The 19324-nt window shown below is 46.5% G+C and overlaps 1 protein-coding gene across 1 annotated transcript in view; it reads left to right on the top strand.

Moving 5' to 3' along the window:
* LOC144770889 (transient receptor potential cation channel subfamily V member 6-like) overlaps nt 1-19324 on the top strand; it is a 101716-nt gene that overhangs the window by 49063 nt on the left and 33329 nt on the right. Inside the window, exons 6-10 of the mRNA XM_078655677.1 lie at nt 5544-5716; nt 8575-8721; nt 12248-12460; nt 14840-14926; nt 15017-15093. Coding sequence (XP_078511803.1) covers nt 5544-5716; nt 8575-8721; nt 12248-12460; nt 14840-14926; nt 15017-15093 — 697 coding nt within the window. The remainder of the gene's footprint in view (nt 1-5543; nt 5717-8574; nt 8722-12247; nt 12461-14839; nt 14927-15016; nt 15094-19324) is intronic.

The following is a 19324-nucleotide window of genomic DNA, read 5'->3' as shown; positions in this document are numbered from 1 at the left end:
TCCCATTTGTATTCATAGACCATCACTATTTTACATTTCATTTGCCGGCCATGGCTGTCTTTTTGCAGATGTGTTGGGCTATGATCCACTAGTCACCATCATTTCCCTCTTGCATTAAAGTTTATATTAATTACAGCAACATGGCACCTTATTCGAGACATATATATTGAATATTGTAACGCAGCAAGCCGCCTTTCAGCACTGTGTGAAAGGGAGAAGGCAGGATTGCCCTGTATTTAACATTATATGGTGCATTTCTGGTCTCTGCCTGTGCTGGCGCACAAACTGCTGACAAGCTCCAACGCAGGCACCCTTGCCCCATAGGACAAGGGTGCCTGCGTTGCAGGGAGGAATGTTTTTGTGCAGAAAGGGGCCCGTTCCTACACAAAACCAATCTTCTGAGACTTTTTCCTCTATCATTCTGCAGCACAGTAGAAAGAGAAAAAAAGGAGAAATAAAGATATTTCTCCTCATTAAGAAGGCGCTGTGGAGGCGTAGTATTATGATGCATTCCCAAGTCTACCAGTAATGGTAAATCTAGGGAGGCGTGAATATCGATGGGTGGACACGTGCGAACACCCACTCTCCACCCATGGCACACCTCCCTGCCACAGACTAACGCAAGGAAATGACTTGAGCTGCCTTGCGTTACTCCGAAATTATCAAGATAACATCTTATCATGTGGTTACTGTAATACCTTCCTCATTTCAGTAGTAATTGTGTTACTATTTTCTACAAATTCTGGAAGGATAGCTCAGTATATATTAGGGTAACACAAACCATTTTCCAGTGCAGGAAAGAGCTGAAGCCATGCCTTTTTAAAGAGCACTAATCCAGAGCACAGTAAGTTGTAGACCTGCAGTCCCAGAATCCCAGAGCATAGCTCCACCTGCCAAGATTGACTCTGATTACATCTTTGTCTTCTATTCACTTGAGCACTTAACTGCCTTTATTCTAGATTATTGATATGGAGTTTTCAGAGAATTAAGTCTCTACTGACGTTACTATGTCCAATCTTACGTCAATGCTCGGCACCTTCAAGGTATAAATATGCCCACACTTGTCCAAACAAACACACAGTGGTTTGGAGCAGTTCGACTACCTACTTGCCCGACGCACCCTGCTGCAGCAAGTGCCGAAGGAAACCGACCCTCCAGCTGACACACTGAGAGATTCTGTAATTTCTCCTGCCGAGAAATCCAGCTCCAGTGTTTCCAGGCTACCCTTGCGGGTTGCTGGGAAATCGAGTCCTGAGAGAAAGATACCAGACCTCCTACATTCTAAAAACCAAGGTACGGAGCTCATTAGACCCTAAGAGAATTGGATTAGATTCTTGGCAATCAAATACTAAAACTAGGCTGCAGCTTACTTACTTTCTGCCTTGTACTAAGCCTAGGTTAGGTACACTGGGGTAGGCGTATTTTAGAAGCACCAGTTGAGTACTTTTAGTCATTATTTATCACTGTATGTATTTTATGCATTTTACGTATTTTATGGCTTAGAAACCATATCATGCTTTTACAATATTATTTTATATTACTCTTTGTACTGTACGCTTTGTACTTTATCTCAAGTATTACAATTGCAGCAGTCCATTTCTTATGCTTGAGAAAGAAGACTGTTCAATAAATATTTTTTGAAAACGCCTGTCTCTCTATTTCGCTGCACCTCTGGTGAAACGATTCAAAAGGGGGTGGTGATGGACAGAGTATCTGAATTAAGCAGAACACTCCTACCCAGTCAAAAGATCAGGGCTTGATCCATCACCGTTTTTTAGCTCACTGCACCATCCCAGTTCAGAACCTGGCTTATGCAAATTAGTCTGACCCTGGCCCAGTGCATCATGGGAACAGGGCAGACCAAACTACCAAGCCAATTCTTTACTGGAAAGGAAACAAGCTTCCGGGGACCGGTTTCTGGCATTACAGCCGTCTTCGGCCTGGCTTGCTTGAATCCTGATGGTGCAGTGAGCAAGGGACTCACATCTGAGCATACCCTTCCACACTAGTGGTGGCCAAAATGATTCAAAAGGGGGTGGTGATGGACAGAGTATCTGAATTAAGCAGAACACTCCTACCCAGTCAAAAGATCAGGGCTTGATCCATCACCGTTTTTTAGCTCACTGCACCATCCCAGTTCAGAACCTGGCTTATGCAAATTAGTCTGACCCTGGCCCAGTGCATCATGGGAACAGGGCAGACCAAACTACCAAGCCAATTCTTTACTGGAAAGGAAACAAGCTTCCGGGGACCGGTTTCTGGCATTACAGCCGTCTTCGGCCCGGCTTGCTTGAATCCTGATGGTGCAGTGAGCAAGGGACTCACATCTGAGCATACCCTTCCTCACTAGTGGTGGCCAAAACGATTCAAAAGGGGGTGGTGATGGACAGAGTATCTGAATTAAGCAGAACACTCCTACCCAGTCAAAAGATCAGGGCTTGATCCATCACCGTTTTTTAGCTCACTGCACCATCCCAGTTCAGAACCTGGCTTATGCAAATTAGTCTGACCCTGGCCCAGTGCATCATGGGAACAGGGCAGACCAAACTACCAAGCCAATTCTTTACTGGAAAGGAAACAAGCTTCCGGGGACCGGTTTCTGGCATTACAGCCGTCTTCGGCCCGGCTTGCTTGAATCCTGATGGTGCAGTGAGCAAGGGACTCACATCTGAGCATACCCTTCCACACTAGTGGTGGCCAAAACGATTCAAAAGGGGGTGGTGATGGACAGAGTATCTGAATTAAGCAGAACACTCCTACCCAGTCAAAAGATCAGGGCTTGATCCATCACCGTTTTTTAGCTCACTGCACCATCCCAGTTCAGAACCTGGCTTATGCAAATTAGTCTGACCCTGGCCCAGTGCATCATGGGAACAGGGCAGACCAAACTACCAAGCCAATTCTTTACTGGAAAGGAAACAAGCTTCCGGGGACCGGTTTCTGGCATTACAGCCGTCTTCGGCCCGGCTTGCTTGAATCCTGATGGTGCAGTGAGCAAGGGACTCACATCTGAGCATACCCTTCCACACTAGTGGTGGCCAAAACGATTCAAAAGGGGGTGGTGATGGACAGAGTATCTGAATTAAGCAGAACACTCCTACCCAGTCAAAAGATCAGGGCTTGATCCATCACCGTTTTTTAGCTCACTGCACCATCCCAGTTCAGAACCTGGCTTATGCAAATTAGTCTGACCCTGGCCCAGTGCATCATGGGAACAGGGCAGACCAAACTACCAAGCCAATTCTTTACTGGAAAGGAAACAAGCTTCCGGGGACCGGTTTCTGGCATTACAGCCGTCTTCGGCCCGGCTTGCTTGAATCCTGATGGTGCAGTGAGCAAGGGACTCACATCTGAGCATACCCTTCCACACTAGTGGTGGCCAAAACGATTCAAAAGGGGGTGGTGATGGACAGAGTATCTGAATTAAGCAGAACACTCCTACCCAGTCAAAAGATCAGGGCTTGATCCATCACCGTTTTTTAGCTCACTGCACCATCCCAGTTCAGAACCTGGCTTATGCAAATTAGTCTGACCCTGGCCCAGTGCATCATGGGAACAGGGCAGACCAAACTACCAAGCCAATTCTTTACTGGAAAGGAAACAAGCTTCCGGGGACCGGTTTCTGGCATTACAGCCGTCTTCGGCCCGGCTTGCTTGAATCCTGATGGTGCAGTGAGCAAGGGACTCACATCTGAGCATACCCTTCCACACTAGTGGTGGCCAAAACGATTCAAAAGGGGGTGGTGATGGACAGAGTATCTGAATCAAGCAGAACACTCCTACCCAGTCAAAAGATCAGGGCTTGATCCATCACCGTTTTTTAGCTCACTGCACCATCCCAGTTCAGAACCTGGCTTATGCAAATTAGTCTGACCCTGGCCCAGTGCATCATGGGAACAGGGCAGACCAAACTACCAAGCCAATTCTTTACTGGAAAGGAAACAAGCTTCCGGGGACCGGTTTCTGGCATTACAGCCGTCTTCGGCCCGGCTTGCTTGAATCCTGATGGTGCAGTGAGCAAGGGACTCACATCTGAGCATACCCTTCCACACTAGTGGTGGCCAAAACGATTCAAAAGGGGGTGGTGATGGACAGAGTATCTGAATTAAGCAGAACACTCCTACCCAGTCAAAAGATCAGGGCTTGATCCATCACCGTTTTTTAGCTCACTGCACCATCCCAGTTCAGAACCTGGCTTATGCAAATTAGTCTGACCCTGGCCCAGTGCATCATGGGAACAGGGCAGACCAAACTACCAAGCCAATTCTTTACTGGAAAGGAAACAAGCTTCCGGGGACCGGTTTCTGGCATTACAGCCGTCTTCGGCCCGGCTTGCTTGAATCCTGATGGTGCAGTGAGCAAGGGACTCACATCTGAGCATACCCTTCCACACTAGTGGTGGCCAAAACGATTCAAAAGGGGGTGGTGATGGACAGAGTATCTGAATTAAGCAGAACACTCCTACCCAGTCAAAAGATCAGGGCTTGATCCATCACCGTTTTTTAGCTCACTGCACCATCCCAGTTCAGAACCTGGCTTATGCAAATTAGTGTGACCCTGGCCCAGTGCATCATGGGAACAGGGCAGACCAAACTACCAAGCCAATTCTTTACTGGAAAGGAAACAAGCTTCCGGGGACCGGTTTCTGGCATTACAGCCGTCTTCGGCCCGGCTTGCTTGAATCCTGATGGTGCAGTGAGCAAGGGACTCACATCTGAGCATACCCTTCCACACTAGTGGTGGCCAAAACGATTCAAAAGGGGGTGGTGATGGACGGTGAAACGAAGCATGCACGATTGACTGAGTGAAATAACTATCTATTGTTTCCGCGACTCTAGAGATATATTTCTTATTCTTGGGAAACAAAGTTGTCATGTTTTGAACGGTTGTCAGAAACTAAATTCCTTCTTGTTTATTCGAGAAAGCTTCCAGTGACCTCTGAGCTAGCTGGTACACACACAATTAAGTTTAGTATATTCGATAGAGACCTAGTCGACCTCAGTCCTACATCTAAACTACAGGATACACTATTCCAATGTGCAGAGCCTATTGGGAATATAGGAACTACACTACACTAGATGCATATACACATTCATTTTTAAACTGAATATTTAGTCACTCAGCTATTTTTCTGAGCACATGCAAACAAAGTTACATTGCCTGCTCACCACGGAATGCTTGTCCTTCTCAAAGATGTCCCCATGAAGATGGCCATACAAATCATGGTAATATGTTCTAAGCTACCCCATTACATTAGACCTAACATATAGCATTTTTATCACTCTGTATGGTTCTTTATGCTTGTGAATGTGCAATGCATTACTAAATACTCATCATCACAACATTTTACTATAAGGTTTAATTATTGAGCATTGAAACATTAGTACAATGAGAGCAATAGGCTAAACACCAGTGACATCAAATAAAACACACATGCAACGGGCACAACATGACTGTCACTGAACTGTGCTCTCACTTGGACCTTATGTTATCATGTTATTGGTGTTTGCAAAGCATGTTGATCAATGTCTCATTATCCTCAGGTAACACCGTTCTCCACATCCTGGTACATCAACCCAATAAGAACGTATCTTGCACCATGTATGATCTTATCCTGTCCTACGATAAAGGCCTGCGGGGACTGCATGTCAACAAGATGCAAAATAAAGCTGGGTTCACTCCATTCCAACTGGCTGCTAAGGAAGGGAACGCTACGGTGAGTGCTTCCCAAGAAAGCAAAATCATCCTATGGACCCACCAATCATGGAAGGGATTCATTTATCAGGAACGCAGACTCCGATCATGTGAAGGGATCCATGATCCAAGACCTTCCACGTAGTCATGGGAATGAAGTCATGTACCTAGAACACAGATTCCAATCATGGGAAGGGACCTTGTCAAAAAGTGCATTCCAAGGAAAGTAGGCAAACAACGCACTGATGCACCGTACTCCATGAGTATGCAATGCCACTAAAGTAATGTGAAAAATTATTTTGGTGATCATAATATGCAGAGTATTTTGAAATTAGTGTAGGTCTCATGAATATCAAAACTGACAAATACAGCAGACTTGAAGTGGACCCTGTCGCGGAGGGGTGAACGGACTAGCTACGCACACCTCATGATTCCATTGCAGTGTGTGGGGTTTCATTCTATTTTTCCTACAGCAAATCTTGGGCCAGATGTACGACCCTAAATTGTGGTTGTAAATGGATAATCGGCCCATCTGTGACCAAAATTCAGGGCATGGCCATGTAGAAAGCTCATTTTGTGAATCTGTAAATTTTAGAAATTCGCAAAATGAGGTTTGCGACTCGCTATTACTTCAAGTAGATGGTAAACCATTCGCTAACGAATTTGTGAATGGGTTAAAAAATATTTTTAAGGCCAGGCAGTGGCCCCAGGGATCACTGCCTGCCCTTAAAAAATGAAACTGAAAAGTTTCATTTTTCTTTTTTTTAAATGCAGCCCGTTTTCCTTTAAGGAAAACTGGTGCATTTTAAAAAAAACTGCTTTATTGACAAAGCAGTCCCAGACATGGTGGTCTGCTGACACCAGCAGGCCACCATCACTGGGAGTGCCAATCATTCCTAATGGGGTCGCAAATTATCACAGCCTCATTAATATGCAGGAGGCATGCAATTTACGACCCCATTGGGAATTTCAAACAGTGTCTCAGACACAGTTGTACATTGGATTTTGCGACTGGCAAAGTGCGACTTGCAATTTGTCGTAATTTGCGAGTCACAAAATCCAGTGGTCATACATCTGGCCCCTAATTTGTTTTTGAGTAATCACACGAAATTTCTGAAACAACACGCAAAATTCAAATGCCAAATCTAATGCTATATTTTCGTTTGAAATGCATCCTTACATACATTTTTGAATGCGAGATGCATTTCAAATGTAAAAATATCATGAAAACCCCAAGTGCTGCGAGCAACAGCTACTTCCGTCCTTTCTCGTTAGTCCAATAGCCGCTGCCTGTAAAATGTTTATGCAAACGATGCATTCATTTGGGAGCTTTGCTCAACAATTGTAATGATACATTCCCGAAATTACGCAAATTACGCTGGCGTCATTTACATTCCACCAACATCTTGTTGGCAGTACAGTTAATTTTCTACAAATTTGAAAACTTAAACTGAAATGTCAGCGCTTTAGTTCATAAAACGTACGATGTCTGTGACTCCTTTTAAATAAAGTTTTTTTTTTTTTTTAAATACAGCATGTATTTCTTAAAGGAAAACAGGATGTGTTTCAAGAAAGAAATGTAACGTTTATCTTTCATTTTTTTAAGTTTAGGCAGTGGTCCCTGGGACCACTGTCTGATCTTGAAAAATATTTTTCTTACAAATTACTAATAGAATGAGGAACTGTTCCCCTTTGGAGTGGAGAAGTGTGGCTCAATGGTTAGAGCGGCAGACCCAGATGCAGAGGTCTAGCCCGGGACCAGGGTTCAATTCCCCGCCTCGGCGGGTCTTGGGCTCAAAAATTCCACTGACCTGATAATTCTCGCCTCGGTGCTTATTCCAATCATGGAGTCCCACTCTGCAACTCTGGGCAATAGCTTGCTTAATCTCCACAACGGCCCCCACAACGCTAAGGATGCTTGGCCTCCACCTTGGGGGTGCCCAGGAGTGGACACCTCACAGGGAAAGCCAGGATGGGTTCCACAGCGGTATTCGTACAAGCGCCTTGAGACCCTTGCGGGTGAGTAGTGCGCTACACAAGTATCAATTTACATTTACATTTGCGAATGAGTTACCATCTCCTTTGAAGAGATGGTAAAGTATCACTGGCATTTCTTGACAAAACATTGATGCATTCCACTGCAATTTTATATTTCGTCCTAAACACGCCCCTTCCATATACTGAATCGTAAACCCAAATTGCACTTTTGTAGAACCGCACTTTGGCATGTGTACCTTACAAAAAGAGCATTTTTGTGGTCACAATTGGCCTGATTCGGCAAATTTGTTTGACAGCAAAAATGCTTCGTACATCTAGCCCATCATCTATATTGTTTTTTAATTTGTTTTACCAAATGACCTGTGAATTCTGATCTCAATTTGACTGCTATATTTACCTTTATTCTAGTGCTCAGGATCAGGCTTGGTAGGGATCCCACCACCACAGTTCTAATATTTGTGGCCCTTTATCACCTGTACTCTTACATTGTACCATTGTATTTTCACAATAGTTTTCCATGTTATTTAAGTGCACTTCACAACCATGTTTGCTGGCTATTGTGGTGTCTTCAAATCACACAGACATTGTTTGTGTATGCATTCAAACAAACATTGCTTTAAACATGGGGTCTTATTTTAGGATTTTAATGTATTTTGAGGGTCTAGATCAAAATGACATGTTACTCTTGAGTATCTGAGTGGGCCATCCACAAAAGGAACTCGGTAATTACCTAACAAGCCAAGTGAAAAAGGGCACCAAATGTGACAAAATAGGAAAAATATAGAATTTAAAAAAATGTTATTCCACTAAGGCAGCAGCTTCTTGCAGCTAGTCTCTGGTCTGTCTAGCTATTGTCTAACCAACCTTCTCTTCTCTGCACAGATGTTCGAGCACTTAGTGGAGAAGATGAAGAAGAAACAATTTTGCTTTGGCCCAATCTCCTACACCCTATATGACCTCACAGAGATAGACAATTGGGCCCTGGAGCAGTCCATCTTGAAGTTGGTCAGCTCTTCAAAGAGGAAAGAGGTAAATATCTGAAAGCAACATGACTTTTTACAGCAACATTATCTTATTCTCTGAGCATGAAAAGATATGATAGTTTGCAATTTAAGGATATTATACAGTTTATTTCACCTTGTTTTAGGAGCTCGTCGGAGTATCAAAAAAACACAATCCCATAATGACAGCAGAGCCAGCCTTTCCAAGGGCCTGTCCATGTTGGCCTTTCTGACAAGGAAAGGCTGTTGGAAAGTGACTTTGGGGGCCCCTAGCAGGCCCCCGTGCCCCCATGGCCTCTGCTATGAGGCTGGTGCCCCTAAACTTCCCTGCACCGTATGGCAGGCACCTCGTAGTGTCTGCCACACGGTGCAGGGATGTGCTTAGACGCATCCATTGTTCAATTACAGCTTGTGCTGCAGGCCTTCCCCAACCACAGCACAAGCTGCCATTGAAAAAGTGATGTTTTCTGATTGCCCGTAGGGCTGCCACGTCCAAATTGTGTGTTCGGAACTGCCGACATTAGGTTGGGCGGTTCCAATCCGACAATATAATCAGCCACTTAGTTCTTTGATTCTATTCGGTAAAGTTGTTATTTTTGATGTATGATACATAGTTTGTATTTAAACAACGTGAGAGCAAGGGTAACTGCGTCACTCCTCTACACCTGGGATAAACTTTACAACAACAAAAGAGTGACTAATGGTGCAAAGAAGTAAATTAAATAATAGAATTTTGGAACCAACTTCAAACTAACACAATCTAACATAAGTGCTAGGAAGGTGTGATTAGGTGAAAAAAACCTTAGTTTTAATTGGATTCCCACTGAGGAGACCGAATGTCCCCTCAGTGTGCTACAACGCCTGATTACAGCGGAGCTGGTTTTTTGTGTTGGACTTGTGAGGTGGTGCCCAAAATAAAGTGAAAAGTGGTTTAAAAGATGGCGAGCTGTTTCCTGTACTGACTTTAATAAACGGACAGCCAGCAATCAATAAAAACAAGTGAAACGGACACTTGGTGGTTTTTAAACTTGAACCACTGTGTCCCATAAAGGTGTAAAGGGCGACATGTTTCTGCTGTTTAATGCCAATTTAGCTCAGCATTCTTCAGGACCAAAATAAATCTCCCGGTGGTATACGCACGCTAAGGTGTACCCTATCCATGGAGATGTGTGTGAATTGGATAAAAAATCACGGATTTCCCCGTCTGGGCTCTCCCTGTTTTCAAGGGCCTGCAACTATTCAGTTTAGTAGACTTTACTTCATGGGCTCACACGGCAGGGGAAACCTTCACGCCGTGCTTTGCTTTAATGATGAAGCAGGTCACCAACTAGCTAGGTGAGTGAGGGTTCTTTTAATAAACTAAGGTGTTTTTTCACCTAATCTAACCCTGGGCGTAGTTTGCGAAGTAGCGCTACGCGAAGCTACGCGAAGTGCACTTCGCACTACGCGAACTTCACGTAGCGCTACGCGAGCTGCGTAGTAGCATGTTCGCACTGTGCAACATGCATTTTCAATGATTGCACAGTGCCGGATGCTTGTTCGCACTGTGCAATCATTGAAAACTGCATCTTGCACAGTGCAAGCTGTAGTTTTCTGCCGCTCAAGTAGATTTTTACTCGAGCAGCAGCTTTCTCAACGCGAACTGGTAGTTTCTCATCGCGAGCGGTCGCGAGCATGTACGACCACTCGCAATGAGAAACCTGACCTCCCCGCGTTGAGAGTCTCGCCGGGATGTCATTTTGCTTGCTCGCGGTCGCGAACATGACGTTGAGGACCGCGAACAAGCAAAAAATGACCGTCGCACTGTGCTACATGCAGCTCGCGTAGTGCGAAGTTGCGCAAACTTCGCAAACTACGCGAGCCTAGCGTAGTGCTTCGCCCAGGGTTACTAATCACACTCCTGGCACTTTTGTTAGATTGTCTTAGTTTGAAGTTGGTTGCAAATTATATTATTTAATTTAATTCTTTGCACTATTAGTCACTCTTTTTTTGATACATAGTTTGATCATTTTTAATATACATTTATTTATACATAATTTCATTCCTATTTAGGTTGGTGTTTAAGGGCCCAATTCACAGAACTAACTTAAGACAAAATCCTAAACTTAATACTTTTGGTATTCACAGAAGTTAGGTTTTGTCTTGAGTTTGTCTTAAGACAAACTTAAGACAAAATCCTAACTTCTGTGAATACCAAAAGTAGTAAGTTTAGGATGTTGTCTTAAGTTAGTTCTGTGAATCAGGCCCAATATGGTTGTTCTTACTGCTAATTTGTTTTGGGGACCTATTGTTAATATTTTAGTTATATAGTTTATTAAGGTCAATGGAAAATATTTCTTATTGATATAATATATCCCAGACCACTACTATGATCTCCAAAATAACCATTTCTAGACTCTCCCCTACTCTACTCCTCCTTGCATCATCTAATACCTCTTTTACTATTCCAATCCCCCAAAACAAGCCTTTCTAAACCGTTCCCTATTACTCTTCCCCTCCACCTCCCTTTTACTCATCCCAACCCTCCTCCTAATGCTATGAGCTCCAAAACATCCCTCCACTATCCTCTTTAATCCAAATAACAGACTAACATGTCCGCCACTCAAAGTAATTTCATATTTCACTATACTAATTCACCACTAATCCTTTTTGGATTCTGGATTAGCGTGCTACTCACCGAAAAAGCACTTCAACACCTCATCAGGGGTAGCAAGCGCTATATAAATGCAAACCTTTTTCCCTCTTCTATCCCTCCGCTATCCTTCTCAATCCAAATAGCTGACTAACCTATCCACCACTCAAATTACTTTCATATTTCACTATACTAATTTGCCACTAATACTTTAAGGGTTCCGGAGTAGCGTGCTACTCACCGAAAAAGCGCTTCAACACCCTATCAGGGGTAGCAAGCTCTATATAAATGAAAACTTTTCTGCCTTTTCTATCCCTCCACTATCCTTTTCAATCCAAATAACTGATTAATAATCCACCACTCAAATTACTTTCGTTTTTCACTATACTAATTCACCACTAATCCTTAATGGGTTTCCGGAGTAGCATGCTACTCACCAAAAAAACGCTTCAACCCCTCCTCATATACTCAATGAATTACTGCTTTGAACGCAGTAGAACACTAGAGAAATTTAAATTGATCAATTCCTCTTTGTGTGGAATATTTTCTGTCCTTGGGGCAGACATTTTCTTTTGTCATGCCCTTAATGATTTTTGGGTTGTTCTAGCATTTTGTTTGGACATTGGATTTGGACTCCTTTCCTTCTAGCCATGCTTTGTAGGAAAGAGGAAATTTACGAAGGAACACAACTCAGTACTCAAGTCACTAAGGGAATTACAGCCTAAAGATACATCTCACTTATGTCTGGTTCCAAACTGCGGCCAATGCTTTATTCAGTTTCACACTTTCCTTTCCTGTTAACTTGATTATCTTTGTATTTTCTTATGAAGTGTACATTGATGACTTGTGTAAAGTAAATTGGAACTGTCACACTCACAATTGTATCCCACATCTCCTGTCTTATTTCTCTTGGATCCCTAAGGCCTGTCGTATCCTGGACCTGCCTCCAATGAAAGAACTTGTAAACATGAAATGGTGTAAATATGGCCGCCCCTACTTCTGCATCTTGGCGATTCTCTATGTACTGTATATGACCTGCTTCTCTCTCGTATGTGCGAACCGACCTCTAAAACCCCGACTAAACCTCAGCAGCAACCCCAGGGACATGACACTCTTCATCCAGAAATCTCTACAGGTTTGTTCTTAGAGGGAGCATGTGTGTGTGCTTGGGAATGTCTGTGAAAAGGAAATTCAGATGTAGGAATAGGTAGGACCTAGAGTGAGGACATTATGTTTATATACCAATGTCAGAAGTCTATATAAGCACCGAGATCCTCAGAGGGGTCCATAAATAGTCTCTTTGTCCCAGAAATGTGAAGACAATAATTATAATAATACAATGTCTACACTATCTATAGCATAACAGTGTAGAATAGTAAATACTCACTTCTTGAAAGTCATTGGGTCCTGGAGGTGGATAGTGCATGCGGTTTTGTGTTTATAAGAGATCCATGGTCTGTACAGTGAAAAGGGTCCTCATTCTCTTATTTTTCCATAAGTTTAGGGGATTCTACGTATAGTGAAGCTGTTGGTGTATGGAAACCAGTGTTCTGTGTGCTCTTCACTTGGTCATGAATTACCTTACAGGCTCCCCTTAAACAGGTGTGTGACATGACCACGCTCCCTGATACTGGTAACCACTACATTAACCTGACCAATCAAAAATCTCCATAACAATTATCATGACCTGACATTACTTGAAAAGGTACTATTGACATTCAGGGCCTAGCAAATGTTGTTCTAGGGTCAAGTATATGTAACGACAAGCCAAGGTAATAGCCAAGAGCCAGTGTAACTTGCAGGCGATGCACTGATCGTCTTGATGTAATGATGTCGGGCTAATGGTGCTACATGCCTTAACTAGCACACTAAGGTGCAGGTAACTGGTTCATAATAATTTGGTTGTCCAACTAGCTGGTTTTACCTCTCAGCCAGTAGAATCATAACTAGGTCTCCCGGTTTTATGGTATTTATATTTTTAACATTTCCATTTGTATTTATCCATATTTATTTTTTGGCCACATTATTAGTATTTATTCATATTTATTTTGTAGTTTGCGACTAAGTGGAGTAAGAGTTGGTAAATTTCCACATTTATTTAACCGATAAACATGCCCTCATACTTTGATGCCTGTCAGGGTTTCACAAATTCAGTAGCCAAATATGGCACAACACTACACCAACAGGTAAATATTAGCAATTTTCTACAAATATATTGTAACACATTCCTGTATTTAAAGATAATTTAGCCTGTTTTTTAACTCCCCATGCTATCTATTTGCTCAAATGCTGTCTTGTAATTCACAAGAGACAGCATGGAAAGTCGCTCATTACAAGCACAATTTTCAATATTTTTCCGCGTTTAAAAATAAATAGAGACAGGAAACACATGGTTTTCTGTCTGTATTTATCTGTAAAAATCAGTAAAAACGGAAAACTGAGAGAATTAATCATAACTCAACCCCTTCCAAGAGGAATCCAAGAGTTCCTCCTCATCTGTGCCACAGAATTACTGCACATGAGCACCCTTGCTGGTCCTTCAGGACAGCAACTTCATATAAGTGTTTCTATATCACATAGACGTGGCAATGCAGAAAAGCTGTCATGCCGTTTAGCCCCTTTATGCATTGAAATGTAAATATTGTACACACAGCTCCAATCTTTACCCACACTTCATTGCAGTCTGGATGGAATTTTAATTTATGCAAATGAAATTTGTCAAATTTAAAATTCCTGCAATGTCTATTTTTATTTTATTTTTCCAAATGCTTGGCTGCAGGATACTGATTTAAGCATAAAAAAATGTTTCCCCTGAGAGACTTCTGAACCAGTGTTTTGTAGATATCGTGCATGTTTTTGTTTAAGATAAGTATTCCTTGGCATACCGGAAAACCATAATTTGCTTAATTTTGTGCAATTCCGTGTAAATTTAACCATCCTCAAAATACATACAGCCTGTGAATGAAATTGGCTGCAAAAGAACATCCCAAAGCTGATTCCTTACGTCCCTTCCCGCACTCTCAGATCTCTCGGCCAGAACTTAGCAGTGGTCCCGCGTTTTAAGCTGAGCAGAGTTGGTGGCCGCTCCTTCCGAGTTTTGGCAGCGAGTTGGTGGAATTCTCTTCCTCCGCAAATCCGGGCCATTGATGAGCTCCTTCAGTTTAGACGGGCCATCAAGACCTTTTTATTTGTTTAGTCCCTTCGCGGTGTCACTTCTCCCTTCGGCCTGCTTTTAATGCTGTGTTGTGTTTACCTTTTCAAAGCGCCAGGACGCCCCTTTGCTGGGGCAGCTGTGCGCGGTACAAATAAAAATAACATAACATAACATAACAAAGCCCTTTTCTGTATAATGATTGTTGTACAATTTTACTATGGTGTGTTGTTGTGTGTGGTGGTGTCATCAGAGTTTTTACCAGTCAACTAAAGCAGCCTGTAGACAGATCCTAAAAATGAATCTACAAAGAGATCCCAGTTCATAGTGAGACATAAAGAATCGCTTTTCTTTGCCTCTCAGGAATCCTACGAGACGCCCGCAGATGAGCTTCGGCTTGTGGGAGAACTTATCAGTGTTGTTGGAGCTTTTGGTATCTTAATTATAAAGGTAAGTATATAGGTGAATACACATTTCTTAAACTAGTTATGTTCCTACCTTCTGCACTTCAAAAAAATACTAATTAACGACAACACTTAGCTTCCAGGACTGCTGCGGATTCGAGATTTTCGATTCTTCTTAGATACTGTTGCTGGGGGACCCTTCCACCTGATTATGTGAGCATTTTAATTTTCATTTATTAAGAACAATGTTTTACTTTTGTAGGTACACCTTCTGCTCTGTCTTCTTTCTCATCTGTCTCATTCTATATTTGCCCATATGTATGTCAGAATAAAAAGACTTTTCCCAAAAAAACACATGACAAACAATTCTCAAGATAGAATTACCTGCAACAAAATGTTTGATTCAATCAATCAATCAATCATGGAATTTATAGAGCGCGCTACTCACCCGTCAGGGTCTCAAGGCGCTGGGGGAAGGGGTGCTGCTACTGTTCGAAGAGCCAGGTCTTGAGGTGTTTCCTGAAGCTGAGGTGGTCCTGGATCAGTCGTAGGTGCCTGGGTAGGGAGTTCCAGATCTTTGCTGCAAGGTAGGAGAATGACCTTCCTCCAGCGGTGTCTTTGCAGATACATGGGACGACGGCGAGGGCAAGGTTGTTGGAGCGGAGCCGGCGGGTGGGGGCGTAGAATGTGAGTCGGTTGTTGAGGTATACTGGGCCCATGTTGTCGAGTGCTTTGTGTGCGTGGGTGAGTAGTCTGAACGTGATTCTCTTGCTGACGGGGAGCCAGTGGAGGTTTCTCAGGTGGGTAGAGATGTGGTCGCGTCTGGGGATGTTGAGGATCAATCAATCAATCAATCACTGACATTTATAGAGCGCACTACATACCCGTAGGGTCTAAAGGCGCTGGGGGTGGGGGGGTGCCGCTACTGCTCGAACAGCCATGTCTTCAGCTTCTTCCTGAAGGAGAGGTGGTCTTGGGTCAGGCGCAGGTCGGTCGGGAGGGAGTTCCAGGTCTTGGCGGCCAGGTAGGAGAAGGACCTTCCTCCCGTAGTCGCTCTTCGGATACGGGGGACGGCGGCGAGGGCGAGGTTGGCTGATCGGAGGTGGCGTTTGGGAGCGTAGAAGTTGACTCGGCTGTTGAGGTAGCTCGGGCCTTGGTCGTGTAGGGATTTGTGTGCGTGGGTGAGGAGGCGGAAGGTGATTCTTTTGTTGACGGGGAGCCAGTGCAGGTCTCTCAGATGTCCGGAGATGTGGCTGGTTCGTGGGATGTCGAGGATGAGTCTGGCTGAGGCGTTCTGGATCCGCTGGAGTCTCTTCTGGAGCTTGGCGGTGGTACCGGCGTAGAGGGCGTTGCCGTAGTCCAGTCGGCTGGTGACGAGGGCCTGGGTGACGGTCTTCCTGGTCTCGGTGGGGATCCACCAGAAGATCTTCCGTAGCATGCGTAGGATGTTGAAGCATGCCGAGGATACGGCGTTGACTTGCCTGGTCATGGAGAGGGAGGAGTCCAGGATGAATCCCAGGTTGCGTGCATGGTCTGTCGGTTTGGGTGCGGTGCCCAGGGCGGGAGGCCACCAGGAGTCGTCCCAGGCGGAGGGTGAGGAGCCCAGGATGAGGACCTCCGTCTTGTCCGAGTTCAGCTTCAGGCGGCTGGTCGTCATCCACTCGGCTACCTCTTTCATCCCTTCGTGTAGGTTGGCTCTGGCGGCGGCGGGGTCGCTGGTCAGGGAGAGGATCAGCTGGGTGTCGTCGGCGTAGGAGATTATGTTGAGGTTGTGTTGGCGTGCGATGGCCGCGAGGGGGCTCATGTAGACGTTGAAGAGGGTGGGGCTCAGAGAGGATCCTTGAGGGACGCCGCAGATGACATCGGTGGCCTCTGACTTGTACGGTGGTAGACGGACTCTCTGTGTTCTTCCGTCGAGGAAGGAGATGATCCATTCCAGCGCCTTGTCCTGGATTCCGACGTTGCTGAGGCGCTGCACTAGGGTGCGGTGGCAGACAGTGTCGAATGCTGCGGAGAGGTCTAGGAGGATGAGGGCCGCTGTTTCTCCGTTGTCCATCAGGGCTCGAATGTCATGGGTGGCGGCGATGAGGGCTGTCTCGGTGCTGTGATTGGCTCGGAAGCCGGACTGTGAGGGGTCGAGGGATCCATTCGTCTCGAGGAAGGCGGCCATCTGCTTGTTGACGGTCTTCTCGATGACTTTGGCTGGAAACGGGAGGAGCGAGATGGGGCGGTAATTCTTGAGTTCGGTGGGGTCCGCTGTGGGTTTCTTGAGTAGAGCGCTGAGTTCGGCGTGCTTCCAGCTCTCCGGGAAGGTGGCGGTGTCGAGGGATGTGTTGATGATGTCTCGCAGGTGGGGTGCGATGACAGCGGCAGCTTTGTTGAAGACGTGGTGAGGGCAGGGGTTGGTCGGTGATCCGGAGTGGATGGAGTTCATCGTGCGGATGGTGTCTTCGGTGCTGATCGGAGTCCAGGCGTGGAGGGTGGTGGTGAGGGGTGGTTGTTCGGTCTTGGTGTGCGTTGGTTGGTTGTTGAAGCTGTTGTGTATGTCCGCGATCTTGTTGTGGAAGTATGAAGCGAGGGAGTTGCAGAGGTCTTGCGATGGGGTGATGTCGTTGTTTCCTGCGCTGGGGTTGGGGAGCTCTTTCACGATGTTGAAGAGTTCCTTGCAGTTGTGTGCGTTGTTGTCCAGCCGGTCCTTGAAAGCAGTTTTCTTGGCGGCGCGGATCAGCTGGTGGTGCTTCCGGGTGGCCAGCTTGAAGGTGGTCCTGTTGTCCGGTGTAGGATCCCTTCTCCAGGTTTTCTCGAGGGCTCGGCAGTTCTTCTTGGAGCTCCTGAGTTCGTCGGTGAACCACGGGGCTTTCTTGCTGCCGGGTCTGCTGGGCGGGGTCCTCAGTGGTGCGAGTTCGTCCGCGCAGTTGCTTATCCACTTTGTGAGGTTGTTGGCGGCCTGGGTGGGGTTCGCTGAGCTGGCAGGAGGGTGCTGGCTCAGGGAGGTGGCGAGCTGGTCTGCAGTGATCTTGTTCCAGCTTCTGCGGGCGGCCTGTTGTTGGTGGTGGTGGGTCGTCGTTCTCTTGAAGGTGAAGTGGACGCAGCTGTGGTCCGTCCATTGAAGCTCTGTGGCGTGGCTGAAGTTGATGTCTTTGCAGGATGAGAAGATGGCGTCGAGTGTGTGTCCGGCGAGGTGGGTGGGGGTGGATACCAGCTGCTTGAGTCCAAGATTGGCGAGGTTGTCGAGCAGGGTGCTGGTGTTGCGGTCGTTGTTGTTCTCCAGATGGAAGTTGAGGTCCCCCAGGAGGATGTAGTCGGCGGAGGGGAGGGCGAGCGGGCTGACGAAGTCGGCGATGTCCTCGCTGAATTGTGTGCGTGGTCCCGGGGGTCGGTAGATCAGGGTGCCTCTGAGGGTGGTGTGCCGGTCGGTGTGGATCTGGAAATGCAGGTGTTCGGCGGTGGTCAGGGAGTTGTCGGTGCTGGTCGTGAGACGGATGGTGTTCCTGTGGATGATGGCGATGCCTCCTCCCATCTGGTTGGCGTTGCGGTCCCTCCGGATGATCTTGTAGCCCTCCGGGATAGCGATGGCGATGTCGGGAGCTGAAGAGGCGTTCATCCAGGTCTCTGTGAGGAAGGCGACGTCAGGGGCTGTGGCGTCTAGGAGGTTCCAGAGTTCCACGGCGTGTCTGTGGACGGAGCGGGTGTTGAGCAGGATGCACTTCAGGTGGGTGCTGCTGGTGTTCGACTTGGCGGCTGCTGGTGCGGGGCAGGTCCGGGTGCAGGAGAACTTGCAGGCGTGGCAGCTGAAAGGTCCGTGGGTGAGTCGTGGTGTGGCTTGGTGGCACTCTGGGCGTCGGCCGGTGTTGAGTGCGATGAGGGTGGCGGCGGAGTACGTCAGGCGGGTCGGTCGGGGTCTTCGAGGGCCAGGGGTCCTGGCGCTGGTCGCGATCCGGTCGCGGACGGGCGCAGACGGGCTTACCTTTGGCGCGCCTTCGGCGCACAATCGGCGCGCCCGCTGCGCGTGACCGCTGCGCGTTCGCACGGTCGCCATATAAGGCGAAGTGCGCGGGTGGGCGGGGCAGCTGGGAGGCGGGAGCGGGGAGGGATACAGAAGGCAAAAGGGGCGGGGCTAAGCGGCGGTGGCGGGAAGCGGGGAGGGAGAGCGGGGCTCGGCGAGGTAGGCGGGCAGACAGGAAGGAGACAGCAGAACACGGGCACAATTACCAGATAATTACAACAGAAACACGGGCACAATTACAATGAAAAAAGGAGAGGCACAAGTTACAAAGTCAAGGGAATCCTTTCTACACCAAAACGAGCAGCTGGCAGGCAGGCATGGACCGCGCCTCTCGGAGGAGGGGGCGCGGTCAGCGGCAGCGCGACAGGCAGCGAGGCAGCTAGGCAGGGCAGAGGAGCACACGCAGCAGCTGGTGGCCGTGCGGCGCGGGGGTGTCCC

Source organism: Lissotriton helveticus, chromosome 7 (genome assembly GCF_964261635.1).
Source record: "Lissotriton helveticus chromosome 7, aLisHel1.1, whole genome shotgun sequence".
Lineage (NCBI taxonomy): Eukaryota > Metazoa > Chordata > Amphibia > Caudata > Salamandridae > Lissotriton > Lissotriton helveticus.
The sequence above is the reverse complement of the archived record's forward strand: the minus strand, read 5'-3'. Positions and strand labels throughout refer to the sequence as shown.